Here is a 25535-nt window from a genome sequence, read left to right as displayed (position 1 = left end):
ACAGTTTTACTGTGGAATATCTTTCTCCAAATTATGCAGGTTTTTAAAAGAAAAAGGATGCTTTCTTTTTTTAAGTTTTGAAACACTTTTAATTTTTTTTTACATTTATTTATTTTTGAGAGACAGAGACAGAGTACAAGTGGGGGAGGGGCAGAGAGCGAGAGAGACACAGAATCCGAAGCAGGCTCCAGGCTCTGAGCTGTCAGCACAGAGCCTGATGTGGGGCTCAAACTCACAACCTGTGAGATCATGAGCTGAGCCAAAGTCAGATGCTTAAGTGACTGAGCCACCTAGAAGCCCCAAGTTTTGAAACACTTTAAATGGCACAAACTGTTCCTCAAAGTTCTGAAAGGTTTCACTTGTGGAAACATTTTGGCCTGACACTTCAACAAGAACCACAGGAATAAGGAAAGCTATCCTTAATCTATAATTTAGATTTTCTATGTCTTTCAGCATTTATTTTGCTAATTTATAATTTCCTAAAAATCAACTGTGCATATTATCCAGATATCTACTCATAATTATTTTTAATTCCTCCATGTCTGTAGTTAAAACCCCTTTCCTAATAGTTTGCATGTGAGTTTTTTCACTTTCATTACAGATCATGGAAAAGATACCAATAACCAATTACCAGCAGTTATACTATACTTACGCAATTTAATCCTCATAATAAATGTGAGGTAGGAATTATTATCTCAATTTTATAACCTCAAACTCAAGGAAGTCAAGTCACTTTCTCAAGGTGACATAATTAGTAAGTGACTAAGTTCATCTAGTCTTAGTCCACTTAGCTCCAAACCCCATGTTCTCTCCCTCAGCACAAAATAGTGCCTTTCTCTAAGATGGTGCTTTTGAAATTCCTACTGTCAGAAGACTTGATTAAATTGAGCAGAGATGGATGTAGCTCTCGAGATGGAGATACTCCCCTTTCTGCAGCAGAAGGTTTAATGAAAGACTGAAAAAAACCTGATTTCAAATGTTAATTTTTTTCACTCTTGAGGAAGGAAGTATACTTGTCATACAGATCTCCCTCTATTTATGAGGGGGTTACATCCCAGAAACCCATGAGAAGTTGAAAATATCATGAGTCAAAAATGAATTCAATATAGCTGATCTGCTGTGTTCAGAATGCTTGCATTAGCCTACAGTTGGAAGCCTATTTTATAATACAGTGTTGGGTAACGCATGCAACTGCCTGAACACGCTACTGGAGGTGAGAAATAGAATAGTTGCAAATGTGTTGATTGTTTACCCCTGTGACTGTGTGGGGACTGAGAGCTGTGGCTGCTGCCACCGCCCAGCGTCATGAGGAGTATCATACTGCACATTGCTAGCCTGGGAAAAGATTAAAATTCAAAATGTGAAATACGGTTTCTATTGAAGGAATATCGCTCTCACATCATCAGGAAGTCGAAAAATCATTAAGTTGAACCATCTTAAGTCATGGACTGTTTATGTATTCATAACAGAGAAGGAAAGAGGAAGATTATACAACAGATCCTAGACTTTCAGTTCACATTTCCTCAGTAATTCAATCTTTTCTACACTAGCTATGAAGTTGAGGAGGCTTCAATATTCCACTTTGTTTGGTAGATGTTCATTTCCTTTAAGGAGAGTAGAGATAAAATAGTTTCAAGCAATACAATTCTGCCTTTGAAAAAATTATGCCCAAGGTTATTATTCAAAAGTATTTACAGGCAGTCTTGAGAATCCTACAAGAGGAAACATACCCATGTGATATTTGGTATGTCAGGGAAGATGCTTCATCTTCCCTCCTATTAAGTAGCAGCAGTATTCTTTGTAATCTGTGAAGAAAATACTGCCTTTAACATCCTTTAAAAATTTCCATGAAAACCATATCTTATAAAAAAAAGTACCAATGAAACTAAGCATTAGCTCAGTAGTCATTCTTTTCATACTTTGTTTACTACATTCTAAGAAGCATGCCAATATTCCTTATTTATTAACAATATATATTAAGAAAATAGCTTTAACAAATACCTAATTACCACAGGTATTTCTTTGTTGTTGTTATTATTATTATTATTATTATTTTTTAGAGAGAGCAGCACAAGTGGGGGAGAAGGGCGGGGAGGGGGGAGGGAGGGAGGGAGAGAGAGAGGGAGAGAGAGAGAGAATATCTTAAGCAGGCTCCATGCTTAGCACAGAGCCCAATGCAGGGCTTGATCCCATGATCCTGGGATCATGACCTGAGTCAAAATCAAGAGTCAGACACTCAACTGATTGAGCCACCCAGGCACCCTTGTTAAGAAGTGAATTTTAAGACCCTAACAAAGAATAAACTCTAAGCAAATTATTCATATTGAAACATTTTCCCATCACTTGAAACAACACTAGTATGTTAGTGTTTGCTTCCCTCCAATTCAAGAATGACTTTCAATTATCTGGCAAAGAAATTACTTACATATTTGGGCTGACTCCACTTTGCTCTTCATAAAAAAGCCTGTTACTCTTGCTCCTGGCAACGTCTCTGGCTTTCCATGAATGTGGCCATTAGGACCAAAAGAGGAAAAAATGGGCCTATCCTCTTAAAAGTATGATTTGAATTATCCTCTCCCAATGTAACTTTGTGCTTTCTCAAACATAAATTTATTCGGAACATGTAGGAATATCACACTGTTCTATCTGAACTTTCTTTGTTTACCACAAGTTTAACATTTGGGAAGAGCTCAGAGCATTCTATAAACTCAAAGACAATATGGTAGAGCTAAAATAATCACTGGGTATGAATGCTAGCTTTGTTACCAAATAGCTACTTGATTTTGAGGGCTACACTGTTTTATTCAGATTCATAACCTGGGTTCTTCCATTTTATAGATGTATGACTCTGGCAAGTAACTTAGTCTCTCTGTTTTCAATTTCTTCACCTGTAAAATGACAAGTGCTTACCTCTGACAAAGATGCACTCTTTAACCTAACTCTAGTTAGGCTCTTCCAAGCTCTCTAACTTGGTGTCTGTCCTTGTCAAGCCTATGTCACCTAGTTGTAGCAAGAATCTTACTAAGTCATTTCTGAGAGAACCCCTTATCCTCAGTATCTGATCATTCTAGATATCAAATTCTTTATCTTCTATCCTTCATCTAATCATTCTGGTCTTCCTTTCGCAAGATTCCTGTCAAGTCAGTTTAACCAGAATCCTCTATCACCCCTGATGTTTCCTTTTAGTAATTTTCCAACCACCGACCCCTACCCTTCTTCTTGGCTATAAATCCCCATTTGTCTGTTCTATATTCGGAATTAAGCCTCGCTCTCTACTGAGATCACTTTTCTTCTACTTCAAAACTTCCTGAATAAAATGTGCTTTCGCCACTTTAATTACAGTCCAGCTCTGATTCTAATACCTCATAGGGCTGCTGTGAGGACTGAATGAGTTAACAAGTGTTAAATGCTTAAAAGAGTGTTTGGCCCATAGAAATATTCAATAAATATTACCTTTTATTAATATCACTTTTCTTCATCTACTATTTGCAGGTGCTTTGCATCACTTTTGACAAGCTACTACATAATATTCCATGTACCATATTATTTTCCTATTGATGGGCATTTATTAGATTATTTCAGTTCTTTACTATATAATGCTGTAAACTTAAGTTCACCTCTAACCACTTTTCTAATTATTTCCTTAGGAAAAAGTTATGGAAAGGGACTTACTAGTTCAAAAAGTATGAATGATTTTAAGACTCTTGGTAGAATTACCAAATTGCTTACCAATTTATACTCTACAGAATGAGTGTTCATCTCTCCATATCCTTGATAACAATAAGCATCATCACTTCTTTGATTAAATATTTCAATTTGCATTTCTTTTGCTGTCAGCGAAGTAGAATATTTTTCATATGTTTATTAGCCATGTTTAATTACTCTACAAAGCTATTTGTTTATATCCTTTTTCAATTAAAAAATTAGTTAAAATTGATTTGTCTTGTGGTAGATTACGTTACAGTTTAAAAATATTCACTCTCCCAACACTGCTATCTCATTATTCTTACCCCATTCATGTTGGGTTTAATAACTGCTTCAGGATGGGCAGCCTTCCTTTGGGCCTAGACGTGTAACTTGCTTAAGCCAGTAGGAAGTTAGCAGACATGAAGCAAGCATATGCTTATAATGTGTATGCAGTAGGAACTGTTTCTGCTAGTACCATGTGAAGAGTTTCCTTGGGGTAACTCCCCCTTTAGTTGGGGCTCCAAGATGAAACACATATAGCAGACGAAAACCAAACCTGTAGGGAAGAGTCAAAAGCCCAGCAGGAACACTGGCCTAAAACAGTGCTACGCAGCCAAGTCCAGCCTAGTTCCACCAATTCCCAGCTGACCCACAGATGCATAAATGAGAATAAATTACTGTTGTTATAAGCCATTGGGTTCTGGGGTGAATTATTATGTATCAATAGCTGATTAGTACACTTATTATATTATACTATAAAACTCTGAAACAAAGAGATTCATATATAATCTACTACTTAAACCCTTATATTTGCCTATTCATTTTTTCCTTTTCTCTTCTGTGAAAATATCTAGATACAATAACTTTCATTGATGTATACTTTCCACCAATATTCTCATGTAAAATTATATATAATAAATTGTAATCAAAATTTAAAATTCTGTTTGCAAAGACTGTCTTTAAATTCCTTTCCCATTATGTAAAATTGTTCCATAAGTTGAATTCATAATGTTCAACTTCTTCATTTAAGCAACACAGAGTTCTTTCCCAGTTTCTAAGCAATATACAGATTATTTTTAAACTTTAAACATTGTGCTTGAGTATTTCAAAACACCACAATTTATACAGAAATGCTAACACACACTATATCTACCAGTTGTATGGTAGACTACAAAAGGTGTAAGGTGACTACAGAAAAAACAACAAAAATGATATCAGGTATTAGGAACTCACTTTTTTAAGTTTTTTAACATGTCAAGATACAAAGGAAATGTAACTTATTCAAAGCTGTGATTAATACTTTTATTTTATTTTNAAGTCGGACGCTTAACCGACTAAGCCACCCAGGCGCCCCCAAAGCTGTGATTAATACTTTTAAAGCAAAGCAATTTAAGGTGAAATATAATGGGATTTTCGGTATAATATTTATAAAACGATTTAAAATTAGCATATAGCCAAGTAGATAAAAGCTACTCAAGATATATTTGTATAAGTCAAATTAATACTCAGAAGCAAACAATATCACATTTGATTTTAGCACTTATCACATCTGATTTTCGCACTGGCAGAATTTAAGCCAATATTGACAAATAATGAATCTTTTAAAAAATCTATTTTTTGTCTGCATTAGTTAGGCAACAGAAATTACAGCAATATATATGTAATTTCAAAAGGGTTAAAGATTTGAATTACTTTCAATAGTAAGCCAAAAGTGAAAGCATTTATTCAAATCTATTGCTTTCTTAAAAATTTTTTTCATTTTTATTTATTTTTTGAGAGAGACAAAGACAGCTCACTTGGGGGAGGGGCAGAGAGAGAAGGAAAGAGAGAATCCCAAGCAGCCTCCATGCTGCCAACGGAGAGCCCAATGTGGAGCTTAAACCCACGAAACCATGAGATCATGACCTGAGCTGAAACCAAGAGTCAGACACCTCAGGGGCGCCTGGCGGGCTTAGTTGGTTAAGCGTCCGACTTTCGCTTAGGTCATGATCTCGCGGTTCGTGGGTTCCGGCCCCGCGTCGGGCTCTGTGCTGACTGCCAGCTCAGAGCCTGGAGCCTGTTTCAGAGTCTGTGACTCCCTCTCTCTCTGACCCTCCCCTGCTCACGCTGTCTCTCTCTCTCTCTCTCCTAGAAATAAATTTAAAAAAAAAAAAAAAAAAAAAAGAGTCAGACACCTCAAACGCATTGTTTTCAAAAATTTTGTGTGTAGCTCAGTCAGTTGAGTGTCCAACTTCAGCTCAGGTCATGATCTCCCAGTTCGTGAGTTTGAGCCCCACATTGGTCTCTGTGCTGAAGCTTGAAGCTTGGAGTCTACTTCAGATTCTATGTNCTAAGCAAAAGTCGGACGCTTAACCGACTAAGCCACCCAGGCGCCCCTAAAAACATATTTTTAAAAAAGCTAATGAAACAAAAGTTTTCCTAGAGAATTAAAAAAAAAATAGTGTTTCAATTATAACAAGACTAAGATTTGGAAATTCGCATAGCAGCCTATTATTCAGGGTAGAAACAGTTATATACTGGCCATACCCCCGAGAGGAAGCACTTCAGGACTATGTGTGCTCACTCAAACAATGAAATGCTTATTTGCTCTGAAGGCACTGAACTACTGCTGAGGAATCCTCATTAGGGGGCACAGCACCCCTCACAGAATGTTAAATAAGAAGGGATCTGGATGGGATCTGGGCACTGGAAAACAACCAAGCAAACAAACCTAAGTAAGTATTTTTAAAAATCTACTAGCAAATGCTTGTTAGCAAATGCTAATAAAAAGTCTAAAGTAAAATATTAAGTATTTTTAAAATAAAGGTTTTTTCTTCTGTATATTCAGAAAAGAGCAACAGAGCAAAATCTACTATGAACTTATGAATATTTTAAAATGTTGGAAACTATAAATGAAAAACAGAAAGTCTAATGAAGTGCTCTCTCTCCCCATCAACGGGTCAGAAATAACACAACGGCTTTTCTATTATTGTATCTCCCACAGGCTTTTTCTTGCCAAAGCCAAGAAACCTCAAGGACATACAAAAAACATTTAAAACACTTTCTTGACTCCTCCAATCCTAATTCCAACAAAAAACTTGTAGGAGTTGGCTTCAAATTTAGGCTTGTAATGAAATGTGAATTCTTAAAATATGGAGATTGGCTGCTAGCTAAATTCCTTTGTGTCTAAAATTAATGATGGAAAATAAAATATACTGAAATGTTTAAAATGTGCTTCTTTCTTATTATAACAAGCGAGAGCTAGCATAATAACCATTCTTTCTAAAATGGGCCTAAACCCCTCCCTCACCTTTAAAAAAATGATTCTAGATAAAGAAGTAATACTTGTGCCTTCATCTTTACAAATTATACATCATAAGACATAACCTTTGAAAAAATCTTAAAAATGCCCCCAATAATGCAGTTACTATGGAAACTAGTTCTTTGAAAAGACTCAAATCCTTGAATCTGAACAGGGAAACCTCATCATCTTCTATACCTTCCTCTCCTCATAAACTTTATCCTTTAGCATAAGATAAATTCAATAGAAAAAGATCTACCCCATTAACCACACAAAATCTATCCTTTTGGCTCAATGATTATTTTTAAAGTGTATGTTTTCTGATATCTTTTCTCTTGGAATATTGTCCAACAGAACAATAGAAATCAAATTCTACTTTTGATTATCACTCAATGTCAAATTTCCCTGTTTTTTGCTTTTTGGTAAAAAGAAAATTAGTGATATAAATATTTAATATATATCAAAAATACAAAGGTTTTTAAAAATTTTATGGATATGATAGATATATAACCAATGGTCTCTCTAAAAAAAATGCTTGGTTTTTAAAAATTTGACTGTGGGGACATGAATCAAGTTCAGTGAGTAAACATCTCTGTTATATGAACAAAAAGCCAAACACATTCCTAATTGGTACTTGTCCATTACAACACCCCCACCCGAGGGATCACAAGGATTTCTCTTAGAAAGATTTTCCATGAAGAAAGACACACATATGTCAGCTCTAGAGAGCAAAGAGAATTCTATTTCATTTAATGATAAATTCCATTTGTGTAGCAAGTTAAGAGTTTGTAAGGGGATTCCATGTATATCATACTCTATTTAATCATTACAACAAATTTGTGAAGTAACAGAATATATACTATTATCTCCACTTAAAAGGCGTGATTCTGCCTGAGGGGATGGGAGGAAGGCCAAGGCTGAAGATGAAAAGATGAAGAGAAGTGGGAAACAGTAACATTTCCACCACTCACAAATCACACAGCCTTGGGCAAAACACATAATGGGATAACTGGAATTCTCCTAAACATAAACAATAAGATAGCTTAACTATTACCTCTGGGAAGTCTCTACTGGGGGCTGGATTAGGGACTTGTGATGTCCGTAGGCTATTATGGTACCTTGCTTATTTTCATGTCTTTTTTTTTTTTTTCTATTGTGGTCAAAAACACACAGCATAAAATTTACCATCTTAACTACTTCTAAGCATACAGTTCAGAAGTCTTAAGCATATTCACACTGTTGTGCAATCAATTAATGCTTTTTTACCTATTTCCCCTACTAGATCATAAATTTTTAAGGGCCAAAATGTTATTTTGTTTGTTGCTCCATTTTTAGTGCCTAGCACAACTGATACATAAACAATTCTCAGTAATACTTAATGAATGCATGCTTATTCTATCTGCCTGTTCATGTACCTACCTACCCATTCATCTACCTACTTAATTCAGAATTCGAATTGAGATGTTTACACAGAGGTGTATATAAATATGTTAATTTAAGTCAAAACGTTTTCTAATTTGGCTGACTGGTTTTCCAATTAGGGATATGGCAGATATTGTCTATGAACTGGATGAGTGTAATCTGCGCTTCCAAGATTAAAAAATAACAACAAACATTTAAACAATGTCATAAGATAAAGCATTTCGTCAAAAGATACTCATTAGCAAACGTGCACTGAAGTTACCGATATCTTGATTTTCCTGTTTCTTGAACATGTTGAGCTAAACAAGGAGCATCTGAAATTAAGCATCCTATGATTATGATTGGTCCTACTTAAGCTTTTTGGTAGACTTACTGTCCATAAACAAAGAAAGTGAATGATTCCAGTGATTAGTTAACAAATCCTTTCTTCATTTAGTTTAGTATTTTGCTTTCTTCACTTTATTTTCACCTCTTTGCTTTCAATAAGAAAACTTGATAGATTAATCAAAATAATTACTGACGATGGACTACTGTGCAAATTTTTTTAGTGTATAACTGAGGATTTGTCTAGAAAATTGAGTGATGCGCGCAACAATAAAACTTCCACTCTCATGAATGCAGCTATTTAACAAGGTTTCTCAGAGTTTACCAATACAAAAACTGCAAAATGGAACAGAATAAGTAATATAAATTTATCTCAATAAGAAATGTCTATGTGATAATTATTAAATTTTGTAATGTATTTGCAATGTTACTTTGACCAGCTATAAATAATGATCAGGGTAATCATAACAACAACACAGAAAAATCTCCTAGCATCTTCTAGTAATAGGAAATAAATTTCAATTTACATATATATGTATCAGACAAAAGTCATTAAAACATAAAAATACAGTACATTCAAATAAAATCCAATGGAAAAGAGATGTAAAAGTTCTGACTATTATAGAGTTGCTTCATTAAAAAAAATCATGGTGAGTATCATGCTCTTCTATTTAGATTACTTGGACACATTTAGTAAAAACATTTTAGCAGTTTTGTTTTAAAATGTGAATATTTAGGGGCACCTGGGTGGCTCAGTTAGTTAAGTGTCTGACTCTGGCTTAGGTCATGATCTCGAGGTTTGTGAGTTCGGGCCCCACATTGGGCTCAGCACTGATGGCTGAGAGCCTGGAGCCTGCTTCGGATTCTGTCTCCCTCTCTGTCTGCCCCTACCCCATTCACACTGTCTCTATCTCTCAAATATAAGTAAATATTAAAAAATAAATAAATACATAAATAAAATGTGAATATTTAAAATGCACTGTAAAAAAAAAAAAGCCAGATGGGGGTTGCCTGGGTAGCTCAGTCAGCTGAAGTGACCAACTTCAGCTCAGGTCATGATCTTGTGGTTCTTGAGTTCAGACCCCTTACCCTGCTCTGTGCTGACAGCCTGGAGGCGAGGCTGGACCCTTTTTCTATTATGTATTTCCCTCTCTCTCTGCCCCTCCCACACTCTCTCTCTCAAAATAGATAAACATTAAAAACAAATTTTTAAATACACTGTAAACTACATTTTAAAAAATTATTTAAACTTAACATGAAATTTTCAGATATAAATTTTAAAATGTCAGAAAATATAGTTTAAATAATAGTTTAAAATAATAAAAATGATAAATTAATTATATAGTTTTAAAAATCCTTTAAAGGGATACATGAATAAAATAAAAAGAAAAAGTCTGATGACCACAATACTATCCAAACCACTGCTTTTAGCTTTAGGTTATTAAATCAGTGTGAAGCCAGTGCAGGTTTGAGGAATTCAGATTTTCAGCTTCAAACTGAATAGTACCAGTATAAAGATATGTTATGTCCTAAAATATTCAACCAAAACAACACTGTTACCCAGGATGGGAGAAAACTAAAGGGTTCTTAAGGCATAGGGTACCATGTATCTTATAACTTCTCTAGTCACAACCTTGTGAATCATGATGCATGCCCAGACTCAAGAATAGCATCCCTCAGCAAGAGTTAAAATTATGGGAGCTTTGAGGATGTGCTTCCCTCACCGAGGCACTTAGCTAAATTATATCATTTAACAAGAGTGTCTATATAGTGATAAAATTATTGGCTGCATTATCAATATTACTGTAATAGCAGAATCTACTGTAAAAAGTGAAAGTACATTAAAAAGTGTTCTACTGGACCAAACTGTAAGCCTCACACAAAACCACTGCTCCAACCTTTCAAGACCATCAGACATATTTTTTAGAAAAGTAGCTAAGAGGTACTAGCTAAGGCTCCTAAAACACAGTGTCTCAATTAAGAAAAAAGTCACTGAAAAAAATTTACTGAAGTATTTAAAAATAATTACAATAATTTCAATAAGTAACATTTTTTTTTTACTACCCAGTCTCTAAGGTGTGGGCTGATACTGATTTAAAAAGACAAAGATGGAATGCATTTTAGTAAAAGAAAGCAAGATCTTTGATTGACAGTTCTTGGAAAAAGGTTAAAAATTCAAAACGACTGACTGCATGTGGCTCAGAACCTAAAAGCTTTTTTCTCCTCCCAACAGAAGAGCAGTCTCAAGTAATAACTGGTTGCTATGGAGATAAGAAACTAGAGAGATCAGAGAACTCAATTTGCAGTTAAATGGGCTGGAAACAATCCTTACTACTTGGTGAAGGAAAGTGATTAAAAATATACATGATTGCCAGAGGGAATCTTTTTCACCTAGCTTTTCCTAACCTCATTAATGAACAAGAAGGCTAAAAACAAAACAAAGCCAAAAAAACCAAAGGAAAGCCCAAGGTGTGTAAGACAGAGCACACTGAACATAATTCAGGATTTCACATATCACAAATCCTTCCTATTCTGGATGACTTTGATTCTTTTTGATGGTACTTGTTTGTAAATGCTGGAATAAGACTAAAATTGTGTTCAAGAACAAACTGGTATAACTGAGAGGCTGGAACTTCAGTGGAAAAAAAGAGCATGGTCAATGGAAAAGTAACCAGAGTTTGAAACAGATTTAAGTAGTAAAAATCCAGGTTTTGAAAAACCTCTTCACAGTCAATTACAGAATACCTTTGTGAGTGCTGTAAAGGGCTGCAAACGTCACCGTGAAGAAAGTTGTTGAGTATTTCCCAGCATTAACTAAATGAGGAAAGGCCCTTTTTGTGTCTCGGTATCGGCGCAGGCACTGGATGAAGCGAAGCCAAGCAGGAATGCACTGAACAATGGCCCGTACACCATATGAATATTTGTGGCATATTTCTGGTTCTGTGAAGATTTCAAAGAAGAATTACAATTTAAAAAAAACACACCAAAACTTGATTACATCATGTCATCATATATTGTAACCACTCTCAAGTTCATAAAAGCAAGAAGCCTGGGTTTCTGAATCGCTTTCTTTTTTCTAACTATTATATTCTCAAACTTTTCATGACAGATAAAAGCCAAGAAAGGAAGGTAAATACATAGGATAGACCTATGGGGATAATTTGCCCTCTCAGATTTCTAACAACCTGTTCTGGAAACACTTTCTTTGGAATGTGGTAAAACTATAAGAAAATTAGAAGATGAATACAGTAATCAAAGGAAAAAAAGTCATTCTGTAATTTGAAATATATGGAAAACATACAAATACCACTAGTGACTAGTTAATTTAATGAACTCCAAAATACTATATCACAATACGTAGAACATGTACCTCATTAGCCTTCTTTTTAATGAAGAGCAGAGTTTATATCTACAATGACTTTCTCTAAGCACTTGACCTAACTCTAAATAATCAAGTATTTTTGATCATTATAAAGCAATACTGTGACGGAAACTATTGGCACTAAAGCATTTGTGATATAACTACCAATATACTAGAATTTTTTACTTTTCTTTTTTTTTTTAGTTTTAGAATTCCTTAAGTGTAAGTTGCAAATCTCTTGGCAAATGGATGACTGAAATCATAACATTTAATTTAAGAGCCAAATTATATCAGATAAAAAGATTGCTAAAAGAGTGCCAAGTACATTTAATTAAGTTTGTATTATTGGATGAGTTTTCACCGTGATCTTACATTTCTTAGTTATCATTCCCAATATTTCTTGGTTTACACTGGCAGTTTAGAGGTACGGATGCACATTCATACCCTACCTTCTGAATTATTTGGCAACAGGCCCCCACTTTCATCCCATCTGAGCTCAAAACTGTAGAAGCAGATCATATATTCCAGGTCCATCAATATCACTGACAGGCTGTTCAGCTGATCGGCCAGCCAGAAATCAGCAAAGCCTACCTTATGGAAGGGGGCTGTAAATACTCGAAACTGGGAGAAAGAAAAAAATAAAAAAACACAGAAACAAGAAAGTTCATATTAAATTTCTCTAAGTCGTGCCTGACCATGCAGCATGATTACTTTAGCTGATAAAATGGAAACCAATGAACCAATCATAAACACAGGGACCTAGCAACAGTGGCAAGGTTGAGAATTAGTAGTGAACGGAATGAGTTGAATAAAAACCTAAGAAAGGAAATTACAGTGGGGTGAAGGCGGGAATAGCTATAGTTAGAAAACAGAAAGCAGAGAGGGTGGGCGGGAAGAGTTGAAGCTGAAAGCAGACAGTGGCAGAAGGTAGAAGCTCTGAGAGGATGTCTAGTGTTAGGATCCAGGGTAAATTCTGCTAGAACCCATGTGCTATGATAATTTCTAGAATATCCTCCTTCTTAACTGGGATGAGAGCTTAGCAGACTGAATAGAAAGCTCTTCTTTGCCTACAAGGGATAAGGAGGGAAGGATGGTACAACACCTGAAGCATGTCTGCCTGTTCTCTAACTGAAGTCACTTTCATTTCACTAAATGCCATGGTAATAATTGTATTTGTCTTGAAATTATGCCACAAAAATAAGCCCACACCCCACTATTATAAAAACAGTGTTAAATGAATTCAGATTAAATGTATGGAGCACTAATCCATGCTGCACATTTTTTTCAAAATGCATTTTTCATAATCTATTAACTACAACAATTCTATGAGCTTAGTACTATTCATACCCCCGTTTTACAGAGGACCTACAGGAAACCCATCCTGACCTATTCTGTGGAAGACTGTTTACTACTGCAAAGGGAGATCTCCTGGCATTGCAGAGAGAAGATGGATAGATACTAATGTAATCATCAGAAATAGGTTCCAATCGTGCAGAATGCCGTGAGAGGCACTGAGAAAAGTGAAGATGGAATTATTGCAGCTTTAATCTTCACCCTGTCAGACCCTTTCTATCTTAAACAGGTAAAAAAAAAAATGAGCTAAAGCAAGAAATTTTGACTAAGCAGCAGTTTTGAGAAAAGGAGGCTAAATCTATAGCTCTCCTACCATCTAACTATATTCATTTAGCAGACATATTCAGCATGAAAAAAAAATGGCTCCTTCCCCTCAGACTTGGCTGATTCTTTCTATTCTACCTCTAAACATTTCCCTTCATTATTTGAGGGAGATATACAGCTATATCATGAATCCATCTGGATATAAATTATCTATGACAGGTATTGCCTTGGGGCTTTGGATGTTAGATCAAATATCTGCAGGACCTAGTACAGGTTTTGTGATATTTTCTAGAGCTGATATATTTTGAGACCATGGCTCAGTTTCTTGATCATTCTCTTGCTCTTTCAAGAAGTGTGCAATAAGCCTAAGAGATAAGCTATATTGTCTGCAATCATAAGGTTCAGATACAGCAAACTCTTTTTGGTAGGGGGTGGGGGCAGGGTGAGAACTGGGGGCTTAGTGGTTGAGATGTTAGTCATTTTTGCATGAAGAGGTTCTGATGCCAGTTTATATATAGTACTTTAAGAAACTCTGGGGTCCAGAGTGGACTTTAAAAATTCAAAGAGACAAACGAGGAGAATTTAGAACATAACACCAAAAGGATCAGGAAGTCTAACTCAATCTCTAGTCATGGACGTTTGTGAAAATTATAGCCTAGGGCAATTTTCTTATTTCTCATGGACGTGAAGCAGACAACCATTACTCTCATAATCTGTCAAATTCAGCCTCAAAGCTAGATAATAGAGTAAACCTCCATATAAGCAGAAGAGGAAGAGAAAGCACGAAATAAGAAAAGAGGGAAAAGGGGACTACAAAAGGAAGGGCATGGCATGAAAACAGAAACCAGAAGGAACGGGACATTTATAGAAGAGAGCAGATGGAAAAGGGAAGAGGAGGGAGTAGTAAATGTTGGTATAATACAACTAATAAAGGAATGAATATAATTGTAGTCATTCAGCATTTAACAAAGATTAAGTATTACTATATGACAGGCACTGTAGAAGTACAGAGATAAATAAAACAGTTTCTACTGTCAAAGACCCACAGGTTGGTTGAGCAAATATATATCCAAGGAAATAGTGACAGCACTGTGTAGTAAGTGCTATTACAGATAAGCATGCAAAATACCCTAGAAATACAAAGAAGGGAGGGAAGGAGTAGCTGCATCAGAGACAGGGTAGGGGTGAGTTCATACTGAATTCCCCGACATTTACATATAGTCAAATTCATCTCAAATTTATTTGAATTCCCCTGTAGTGAGAATTCTCTTCCTTTCTTATTCTGGCTAAGGTCTTTCAATTTCTACATAGTTGTGATTTTGCTTAAAATGATAATGATTCACCCAGTAACAGTATTAAGAAAGAGTCAATTCAAAATATCTGATGTTTTACTCACATATACAAAAAAGCCACTAATAAGTTATTAGAAAGGATATGTACTAACATCATTTTCTAAGTTAATGCAGAGAAATATTGAAGAAGATGAAGTTTAATTTCTACTTCTAGAGGCTTGCAAATAATCACACTCTTTCAATTTTTATATTCTATTAGTTTGAAACACTAGATCAAAGTTAAGCATCTTAGATAAAACAGCTACCAGGTTTAATTGCTAAATGGTAGTAGTTAAGAGTACAGATTATGAAATCAGACTGCCTGGGCTCATATTTCATCTCCATTACTTACTGGCTATGTATTTTAACTCCTCTGAACTTGGGTTTCATCATTTCTAAAATGTGGATTAAGAGCAGCTCCAACCTCATGGTTTAGTAAAAGGATGAAATAAGTGACACACATAAAACGCCCAGAACAACACGTTATTAAATGAGAATATTATTTCTCTATAACCACAGTAGAGACATTTGTAAAAATTTTACTATAAAACAAAAGAAAATATTGAAAAAATCAATTCCAAAAATATACAGGAAAGGGCTTTAAGTTTTAAACTTTAAGTAGCCTTCCAGAAGAACAGATTGATTTTTTTGTTTAGAAAATCTGACGTATTGCTTATGTTTCCCATTTTGACTTCTAATTAGGGCAAATATAGATCTATAGAAGATTTATGACCTAAGTAATGCAAAAAAAAAACTACCTAATTTGACATATAAGTATTAAAATAAATTTATTTTTAAAATTGTTTTAAGTTTATTTATTTTTGAGAGACAGTGAGTGGGGGAGGGGAGGAAGAGAGAATGCCAAGCAGGCTCCACTCTGACAGCACAGAGCCCAACATGGGGCTCGAAGCCACAAACGGTGAAATCAAGAGTCAGACGCTTAACTGACTGAGCCACCCGGACACCCCTAAATAAATTTCTAACAAAACTTTTTAAGGTTTTTTGCAGGAGGTGTAGAGCGTACAAATTCCATAGATTCAAATTTAAATGTGGATATAAATGGCATCCAATGCCTACCCACTATGGCCAAATGATACATGTTCTTTTCAGCTAAAAATTAAAGAAGGAAAATTACCTTTACTTTATGATAAGGCTATTAAAAAAAGCTGTATCATGGGGCACCTGGGTGACTCAGATGGTTAAGCAGCCGACTTTGGCTCAGGTCATGATCTCATGGTTCGTGAGTTTGAGCCCCATGTCCGGCTCTGTGCTGACAGCTCAGAGCCTGGAGCCTGCTTCAGATTCTGTGTCTCCTCTCTCTGTCCCTCCCCTACTCATGCTCTGTCTCTCAAAAATAAATTAAAAAACATTAAAAAAATTTTTTAAAAAGCTGTATCAGAGAAACATAACTAGGGTGGAAATATTTTTAACACTAGAAATAAGTCTCAGGGTTAAGTTTTCCAGTAAGACTTGAATTAAAATAAGTCAATAGGTCAATTAATATTAAAATGCTCTATATAAGTAACATTTTCTTGTATACAATTATTATTACAAATACAACAAACCACAATGCTTCTTTCTCCGTTTCACTGCTTCTGATAGTGCACTGTATTATTCGTATTCCTTAATACATCATCACTGCCGACCTATTCTATCCGTTAAGTCCTCACTTATTAACATACAGCAAATGCATCCATAAATGTCTACTCAATGGGGAATCATTTTGCTAATAAGGGTAACTGGTCATGCATGAATCATAGCTTACTATTTAAACAGAGAAGGGTGCACTGGGGAAATGTTCACTTAACACACAGTGATATTATTCTGTTATTGCAATGATGCAATCATATTAACACCTGAGTTTTCTGAATCTTTGAAACCTCATTTCAAAATAACTTTATAGAGATTTTACAACAATTGAGCCAGGAAATAATAGGTATTTATAATCTTAACATTATTTCCTTGAAACCAGAAGAATACTACATTTTTGTGCAAATAAGTTTTAAAACTCCACAAAATCTAGCAATAAAATGAAAATCTCAAAATATAAAAGAGTAATCTAATTTTGTTGTAATAACTGGAAATGATTTATTTTTAATATAAATTTCGAGAGAAAAAAATGGTTATAATATTTCTTCTTACAAAAATTCCTTCAAAAAGCATGTGTTCTAGCTGATGACAAAATGTATTAAAAGTGATTACATACTTAAGACTTTTCAAAATACTCTTGTATATCTAAGTTCTACACTTAGGCCCACAGTTAAGCCTAATGGTGCTATACTTAACAGGAATGATTTGCTCTCTTATTTATTAATATTTAATGAAATTAGAGGATAAGAGGGATTTTTTTAATTTGTGAATAAATTCCTACTGGAAGAAATAAGAAATACAAATAAATAACAATTGACTTTGGGGAAAAAAACATGAAGGAGATCTAGGACATCTTCTTTTCCTGATTGCTATAAATACTTATCTGTACTAGAATATAAGTGGCTTTTTACTTGTTGCATGCTTACTATGTTTTTTAATAGGAAGGCCATATTTTATGTCTTCAGATTTAAAAAATTTAAATAATCCTATATTTAGGGAATGTACTGCTAAGAACAAACAAAAAAAAATGTTCTGCTAACTCTAATGGATATACAAAAGGAAAAAGAATACTCCAGTTTTTAAGGCAGGAAAAAAGAGTCAGATAACCATTAGAGCAATTCTGAAAGTATGTGTAGAGATTAGTCAATTTAATCACTAATCTTCACTTTACTGTTAGTTGTAATTCGTAACCTAAGAAATAATCACAGGAGAACATTCCTAAATAATTTTTAAAATAGAGCTGGTTTAATTCAGGAGGAATAAGCAGAAGTCCCTTCCTCAAGCTATCTTTACACCATCACAAAAAATACAGCAACTATTTTTGCAAGAGATTCTATACCCTAATGTTTAAATTGTGTGATTTTGAGAATAAGAAATATAGGTAAAGTGGAAGAAGAAATGAAATTTATTGTATTTAAGAATCAAAGTCAGTTTCTCAAATTAAACCTGGTAATCTTGTAAGATATTCTTGCTGATTTTAGAGAATAAATCTTTCATAAAATAAAAATGTTTGATTGACTACTTCTATCAATTTGACAGGAAAATAACAGTTTTACCACTTTTTAAAAAGAAAAAAAAGAAATTCATAGAGTTCTATATGTTATCACAGCTGGTTAAATAATCTGTATTTAAAAGCACTTAAATTTATCATGAATTATTAATTTGCAAAATAATTTCAATATATGGATACTTCATACTCCATTTTAGGAGGAAAACAATGCATGAATGAGTATTTTTCCCAGGGCCATTGCACCGTACAGTATGAGGTATACCAATTACACTATATTCTTTGCCCGTGGAGCTGGAGCACTACTCACACAGACTACAAAGTGAACCATGCCTTCTGAAGTTGTGCAACAGCAGCCTTGGTTTCCTCCTGGACAAAGCCAATGACCAATACACCACTCTAAAAATGGTAGACAAATTTCTGGACTTACCAGCAGTTTAAGCAGCCAAAACCGGGATTTGTAATAGAAAGTTTTGGTGGGGTTGATAAGAAAGAAAAACATAAATCCATAAAGGACAAGTGGATACACATATGTGGGGATGACACTAAGCGGAGCAAAGAAGCATGCCAGAAGGCTCAGGCACCACAGTATCCCGAGGAATCCAGCAATCTGATAAAGGATGGGAAACATAAGAAAAGAGAAAATTGTTATTTTTATTTTTTCCATTACTCTGAAATATCTTTAATAAAACAAAGATAAATCTTTAGATGTTAAGTCAATACTCCTCTTCAAGTAAACGATGGAAATCCAAAGATGGATTTCCTAAACCAGCGACATAGCTAATATGAACTATATTTGTGGGACTTTGCCTTGCTTTGATTACCTCAAAAAGATGTTGATGAGACAAATTGCTTCTTGGATTAAGTTCAAAGATGAGCACATGATTCACTCCAGCCTGTCTCCAACCATATGTGTTGATGCCCAGTAGAAAAAGGAATTCAATCAGAAGAAAGCCACCCCGATAGATTCTTATCAAGGGCCATATATTTCTATCTGTTTCAAGTTTAAATACAGCTGAAAAAAATATCAATTAATTTGTTAGTTAGAAAATTCATAATGTCTCCTTTAATTGTCTTACCTCTTAATTCTCAATGACATAGTTCTTGGCGTAAGAAGTTTTTATAAATAAAATCTAAACCTAAATTATCTCAAGAGCATGATAAACTTGCTTCCAGGTTCTTTCCCTTCATCATCCCATTCTGCAAAATTTCACCAGAATTATTTTCCTAAAACTTCACTGTCAGTATGTTAGTCCACTGTTCCATTAGTTTCTTAGAAATATAGACAATCACAATGACACTGTTTACAACCAAAAGATCTGTTCTGTCAGCTAAGGATTTTTGGAATGACATAACTTCCTTGGCTTTTTCTGTCTATCATTAAACTGGTTATAGTAATACCTACCTCACAGAGTTGCTGTGAGGATTAAAAGGAATGGCACACATGAAAGCAATTGAAAATAAAAGTCAGTGAAAACTGAAATGTCACATAAATGATAACAGTTAATTGATAACAGTAACATAGAATGCTTACTAAGGACTAAGTGCTAAGGACTATTTTGTATTATATTTTGACATATAATAATTCATTTTATTTGTTTGTTTGAGAGAGCAACAAAGGGAGGGACAGAGGGAGAAAGAGAGAATCTTAAGGAGGTTCCATGCTCAGTACAGAGTCTGATGTAGAGCCCGATCTCATGATGATGAGATCACCTGAGCCGAAATCAAGAACTGGACGCTCAACTGACTAAGCCACCCAGCCGCCCCCTTTTTTAATTTTAATTTTTAAATTTATTTTTAATCTTTATATATAAAAATTTATTTAATCCTCATAATGGTTCTGTGAGTTAAAAACTATTATCTCCATTTGACTGGTGAGGAAATTAGAGCACAGAGAGGTAAAGTAATTTGTTTAGGATTACCAAGCTAGTAGAGGGCAGAGCCAGAGTTTTAATTCAGAGAGGTTTGCTCCAAAACCCACACTCTTAACTACTACATTCTGTTGCCCATATGCCCATACAAATGTGTAGTGCCACTATTACACTTATAGCTTTCCAGTTACTATAACATTCAAACATGGTCTTGGAATCCAAGTTCTTTATCAGTCTGATCTCCAACTCACTTTCCCAAACTTCTCTCACAAGTGCTCCTAAACATTAATTCTATTCTCCTGATGAATTTTATTAGTCTTTTCACAAGTTTGCATTTCATACTTGCTTATATTGTCCTTTGTACCTAAAATGGTCTTGCTCTTTCTTTGTACCAATTCAAATTCCAATTAATATTTTAGAGTGAAATTCTTATCTATTCATAAATTTATTGAATCAGTGTGTTTCATTTTGAGCCGAGTCTGTGCCAAATATTTCAATTTGGCTAATGATTTCTCAATCTTCCAAATAACTATAAAATTTATTAGACTCATTTGAAATTTCATTATATACTGGCTTATACTTAATTTAAATAACCATTTATTAGTTATCTTTGCATTTTCTACAGTACATAGCACATTTAATAATTTAAAAATAACAGGGTAGCAAAAACCTTTGCTTTGGAGTCAAATACTATAGACCAGACTTAAAATCCTAGCTACTTAATAGCAACTTATTTTATTTTTCCAAGTCTGCATTTCCTTGCTGGAAAATGGGGATAATATCTATTCTCATAAGTTTGTCAATAAGATTAAATGTGATCAACATACATTACATGCCTAAAGCAACAACGACTATTCAGTATATAACAGTTTCTCTTTGCTTGAGGAAACCTTATTTTTTTTTATTAGTTTGACAAAAATTTGTTAGGTGCCTATTATATCTAACACATTCAAAGAACCAAAGATTCAGTAATAAACAACAGACAAAATATCTGTCTTCAGGAAACTTCTATTCTGTATAATGTCATATAGTAATAAAGGTTTTGAAGAAAAAAAAGTAGGGTAAGGGGATGAAGAATGATGTTATTAGGTGCTATTTTACGTAGGGTGGTGAAGACGACCTCTCAGGAGATGACATTTGCAGAGATCTTAAGGAAACAGAAAATGAATCATATGAATATATGTACAGGTAAGTCCAACAGGTAAGTACAAAAAGCCCTAAGATAGGTATGAGCCTGGTGCTCCAGTAACAAGAAGAAGGCCAAGACCACTATAAATGAAATAAATGAGAGGTAAAGTGGTAAAGAGTTAGCCAAGAGAAGATCAGGTAGGAGTTTATAGTATTTTGTCAAGACTTAAACTTGTGTCAGTGTGTGTCAGGTGTATGTAAGTGTCAGGACCAATTAATAGTATTAAAGGGCTATTCCAGCTTTTACATAAAGAGACTACAAAAGATCAAGCATGACAGCAAGGATAGTTAGATTATAAGTAAACTATATATGGATTTGCATCCTGATTCTTAAGCAAAAACCACAGATACAACAGCCAGAAAACAAAAATAATAAGCATATGTCTCAAAGAATGCACAACCAAACTACTAGGGCTAATAAATTCAGCCAAGTTGCACAATATAAGATCACACACAAAACTTAGTTGTCTTTGTATACACCAGCAAGGAATACCCTGAAATGAAATTAAGAAAACAACTCCAATTATAATAGCACCCAAAAGAATAAAATATCTAGGAATTAATTTACTCCAGGAGGTGAAAGACTTGTACATTAAAAACTACTAAACACTGCTAAAAGAAATCTCATGTACATGGAATTACAAGACTTGATATAGTTAAAATGACAATGCCCAAAGTGTTCTGGAGATTAAATACAATCCCTATCAAAATTCCAATGGCCTTTTAATTTTTTTTTTGCATAAATAGAAAAGTCAATCCTCAAATTCACTTGGGATCGCAACATGCCCCAGGCAGCTATAACAACACTGAAAAAGAAGAACAAAGTTACAGGACTCATATTTTGTGGTTTAAAAATTTACTAAAGAGCAGTGTGGTACTGGCATAAAAACAAACATACAGACAGAATTGGGCGTTTAGATATAAATCTATATATCTATGGCCAACTGGTTTTCAACAAGAGTGCCAAGATCATTCAATGGAAAAGAATATTTTCTTCAACAAATGGTGCTGGGATGACTGAATATCCACATGCGAATTAATGAAGCTAAACCTCTATCTCACACCATGTACAAAAGTTAGTTCAAAGAAAGAAAAAAAATACATAAATCAGGCTTTATCAAAATTAAAAACTTTTGTGCATCAAAGGACATTATGAAGAAAGACAATCTATACAATGGGAGAAAATACTTGCAAATCACATATCTTGGTAAGGATTTAGTATCTAGAATATATTAAAAAAAAAACCCTCTTGTAACTTAACAATAAGAAGACAACTCAAAAAATGGGCAAAGGACTTGGGTAGACATTTTTCCAAAGAAAACATAAAAATAGCCAACCAGCACATGAAAAGATGCTCAAAACCATTAGGGAAATGCAAATCAAAACAATAACAAGATACTACTCCACACCCACTAGTATGGCTGTAATTAGAATAAATAAATAAATATAAAGGGAAACCACAAACATTGTGGCATAAAGAAAATGGAACCCTCATAAATTGCTGGTGAAAATGAAAAATTGTGCAGCCTCTATGCGAAACAATTTGGTGGTACCTCAGAAGATTAAACATAGAATTGCCACATAACTGACTGATTCCACTCCTAGGTATATACCCAAAAGAAATGAAACCAGGTACCCAAACAAATCCATGTACATGCATGTTCACAGCAGCACAATATACTTTAGCTAAGGTGTAGAAACAACCCAGTATAGTATATGTTCAGTTTTGGTAGATACTACCAAACAGTTCTCCAAAGTGCTATACCCATTTTCACTCACTCATTTGAATGGCTTCATTGTATTTCATTGTACAGGGATAAATAACATAGTTTCTTAAACAATTTCCAACTGATGGACATTTGAGTGGTTTCTAGGATGTTGTTACTACAAACAAAATGGCAACGAATATCCTCCTTTCGTATATGTCCTTGGCAACCTGTTCAAGTATGTTTATAAGATAAATTTCTTGAAATAAAATTGTTTTACCAAAGTGACTGTATTTAAAAATTTATACTTATACTGCCAAATTATCCTCTAAAGTGATTTAAATAATTAATATTCTTACTATTAGTGTAGGAGTGCCTGCTATTTCACACTCTTATATAAACACATCTTGACATTTAAACATGTTTAAATGGTCAAATTCATATCTTTATCAAACCAAAATAATGAAATATGATATATTATTATTGTATCAAATTAAGTTAATGGTTACTAGAAATCTATAAGAGAACAATTTTTAAAAAATCGAATCAGGTAACTTTTCATCTTGTCAAAATTAACTTATCTGAAATATGTGAATTTCATACAAATTATTAAATATGAGGTCAAATCCCTTTGAGAAACTACGGCAATTACACACATTATTTTTTGATGTGAATGAAAAAAGAATCGTGCTTGTACATGAATTACTACTGCTGTGCTCCTCTCTCGTCGCTCAACACTGTTATCTTTCAAGTACCCGCTGGGAGACAAATAAGCATAGACAGCTGGCTGTATATTTACTCTGCCTCCCCACACCCCCCACCACCACACACACAAAGATCAAACAAAGAAGAGTTCTGAGGTGAGAGAACATAATGCAGAAGCCACACACATTAAAAAAATAAATGAGGCTGTCTCATAAAACAGTCTATGTTTACAAAAGAAAACAGATCCTTGGTTTGTCCCTAAATTAAAAAGAAAAATTCTTTTCAACTCAATCACATGAAAAGCATGAAGGTTATTTTTTCTTATTTAATGATGATGACAATACCACCACACTCATCTTATAAATAAAAAAAATTTTCACACATAAATGATTGAAGTTTTCTTAGAAAGAACAATTCCCATCATGTATCCCATGTAAGTTACACTGATGTCGCCTCTTAGCTCATCTCTAAGAAGTGGTCTCAAGCTATCTTCCATTCTTGTAGGTGAATTTTTCATTTCTCTCCTTCAAAACCCACTCCCTCCTTCTATACACCAACCTCTTTCCCCACCAACTAAATCTCTGCTTACCTGTCTCTTTCTCTTGGAATGCCCTTCATTTCATCACATCCAGCATAAATGCCATTTCTTTCATAAAACCTTCTCTGATACTTTCATTTAAAAGTAATTACTTTATTCCTTTGACCTGCTTAGAACATTTAACATTTTCTCTCTTGTAGTATATTATTGTTTTAATATATGTCCTAATCTCTCTGGCATAAAAAACTTCATAAGGAAAGGGATTCTTGTATCTCTCTTAAGCCTCGTATCAAGCTTAATCATAAGATACGTAAAATTTACCTGTTGAATGAATGAATTCTAAAACAACCCTGGAAACCTGAAGTAGTATGATCACTGAACAAATAAGAAAATTATTTAAAGGAAGTTAAATGAGGGGCGTCTGGGTGGCTCACTCAGTTGAGTGTGACTTCAGTTCAGGTCATGATCTCATGGTTCGTGGTTTTGAGCCTTGAATCAGGCTCCGTGCTGACAGCTCGAAGCCTGGAGCCTGCTTCAGATTCTGTGTCTCCCTCTCTCTCTACCCTTCTCTCATTCACGCTCTGTCTCTCTGTCTCTCTCTCAAAAAACGAATAAACATTAAAAAAAATTAAAAGAAGTTAAATGATATCCTTAAAGCCAAAACAATTAACAAATAGTGGTGTTGAGACTGAAATCCAGACAAGGCCATTGGAAGACAAGTCAGTGTTCCTCCCTTAATAACTAGCTTGATAATCTAGGGCTAGGTTTTTTATTACAATATTTCCATGCAGTCTATAGAAAAAAGACTGCATTGATCTAAAGAAACAGAACTATATTAAACTATGATAATAAATTATACCAATATTAAATCATGAGCTTACAGCGGGCCATAATTATTAGATGTAATTTTCAGTAGTTGGTAGGAAAGAGAATTCTAAAAATACAAATGAAAACACACAGTCAAGAGGTAAAGTTCATATGCTAAGAGCCATAACAACTTGGGTTACAATTTCATAATATATAATTGATAATATTAATTAAGAATGTTGATGAGGAAAAACAACTTCAGTAAATTTTTTCTTAAACATCTGCTATATGTGTTGTACTATGTTAGGAACAACAAATACAAAAATGAAAATACACAGTCTCTGCAACTGAAAATAGTTAAGTGTGACAGTGATAGAAACTTTCCATGTTCAGGCACTATTACGATTACTAAATATTGAAAATAGAATATAATGGATGTTATACAATATCATCTTTTTTTAATGTTTATTTATTTTGAGAGAGCAAGCATGCATGGTGTGTGGAGGAGGAAGAGGAAGAGGAGGGGGAGGGGGAGGAGGAGGAGGAGGAGAAGGAGGCGAGAGAGAGAGAGAGAGAGAGAGAGAGAGAGAGAAAGAGAGAG

General features: G+C 34.4%; 1 protein-coding gene across 1 annotated transcript in view; it reads right to left on the bottom strand.

Moving 5' to 3' along the window:
- XPR1 (xenotropic and polytropic retrovirus receptor 1) overlaps positions 1 to 25535 on the bottom strand; it is a 207008-nt gene that overhangs the window by 31933 nt on the left and 149540 nt on the right. The window contains exons 8-11 of the mRNA XM_077763224.1: positions 18944 to 19134; positions 18550 to 18729; positions 12524 to 12695; positions 11459 to 11653 (exon numbers count right to left, since the gene is read on the bottom strand). Coding sequence (XP_077619350.1) covers positions 11459 to 11653; positions 12524 to 12695; positions 18550 to 18729; positions 18944 to 19134 — 738 coding nt within the window. The remainder of the gene's footprint in view (positions 1 to 11458; positions 11654 to 12523; positions 12696 to 18549; positions 18730 to 18943; positions 19135 to 25535) is intronic.

The sequence above is a fragment of the Crocuta crocuta genome, unplaced genomic scaffold, assembly GCF_008692635.1.
Source record: "Crocuta crocuta isolate KB4526 unplaced genomic scaffold, BGI_CrCroc_1.0 scaffold3, whole genome shotgun sequence".
In the NCBI taxonomy this organism is placed as follows: Eukaryota; Metazoa; Chordata; class Mammalia; order Carnivora; family Hyaenidae; genus Crocuta; species Crocuta crocuta.
Note: the sequence above shows the minus strand (reverse complement) of the source record. Positions and strands in the feature narration are given on the sequence as shown.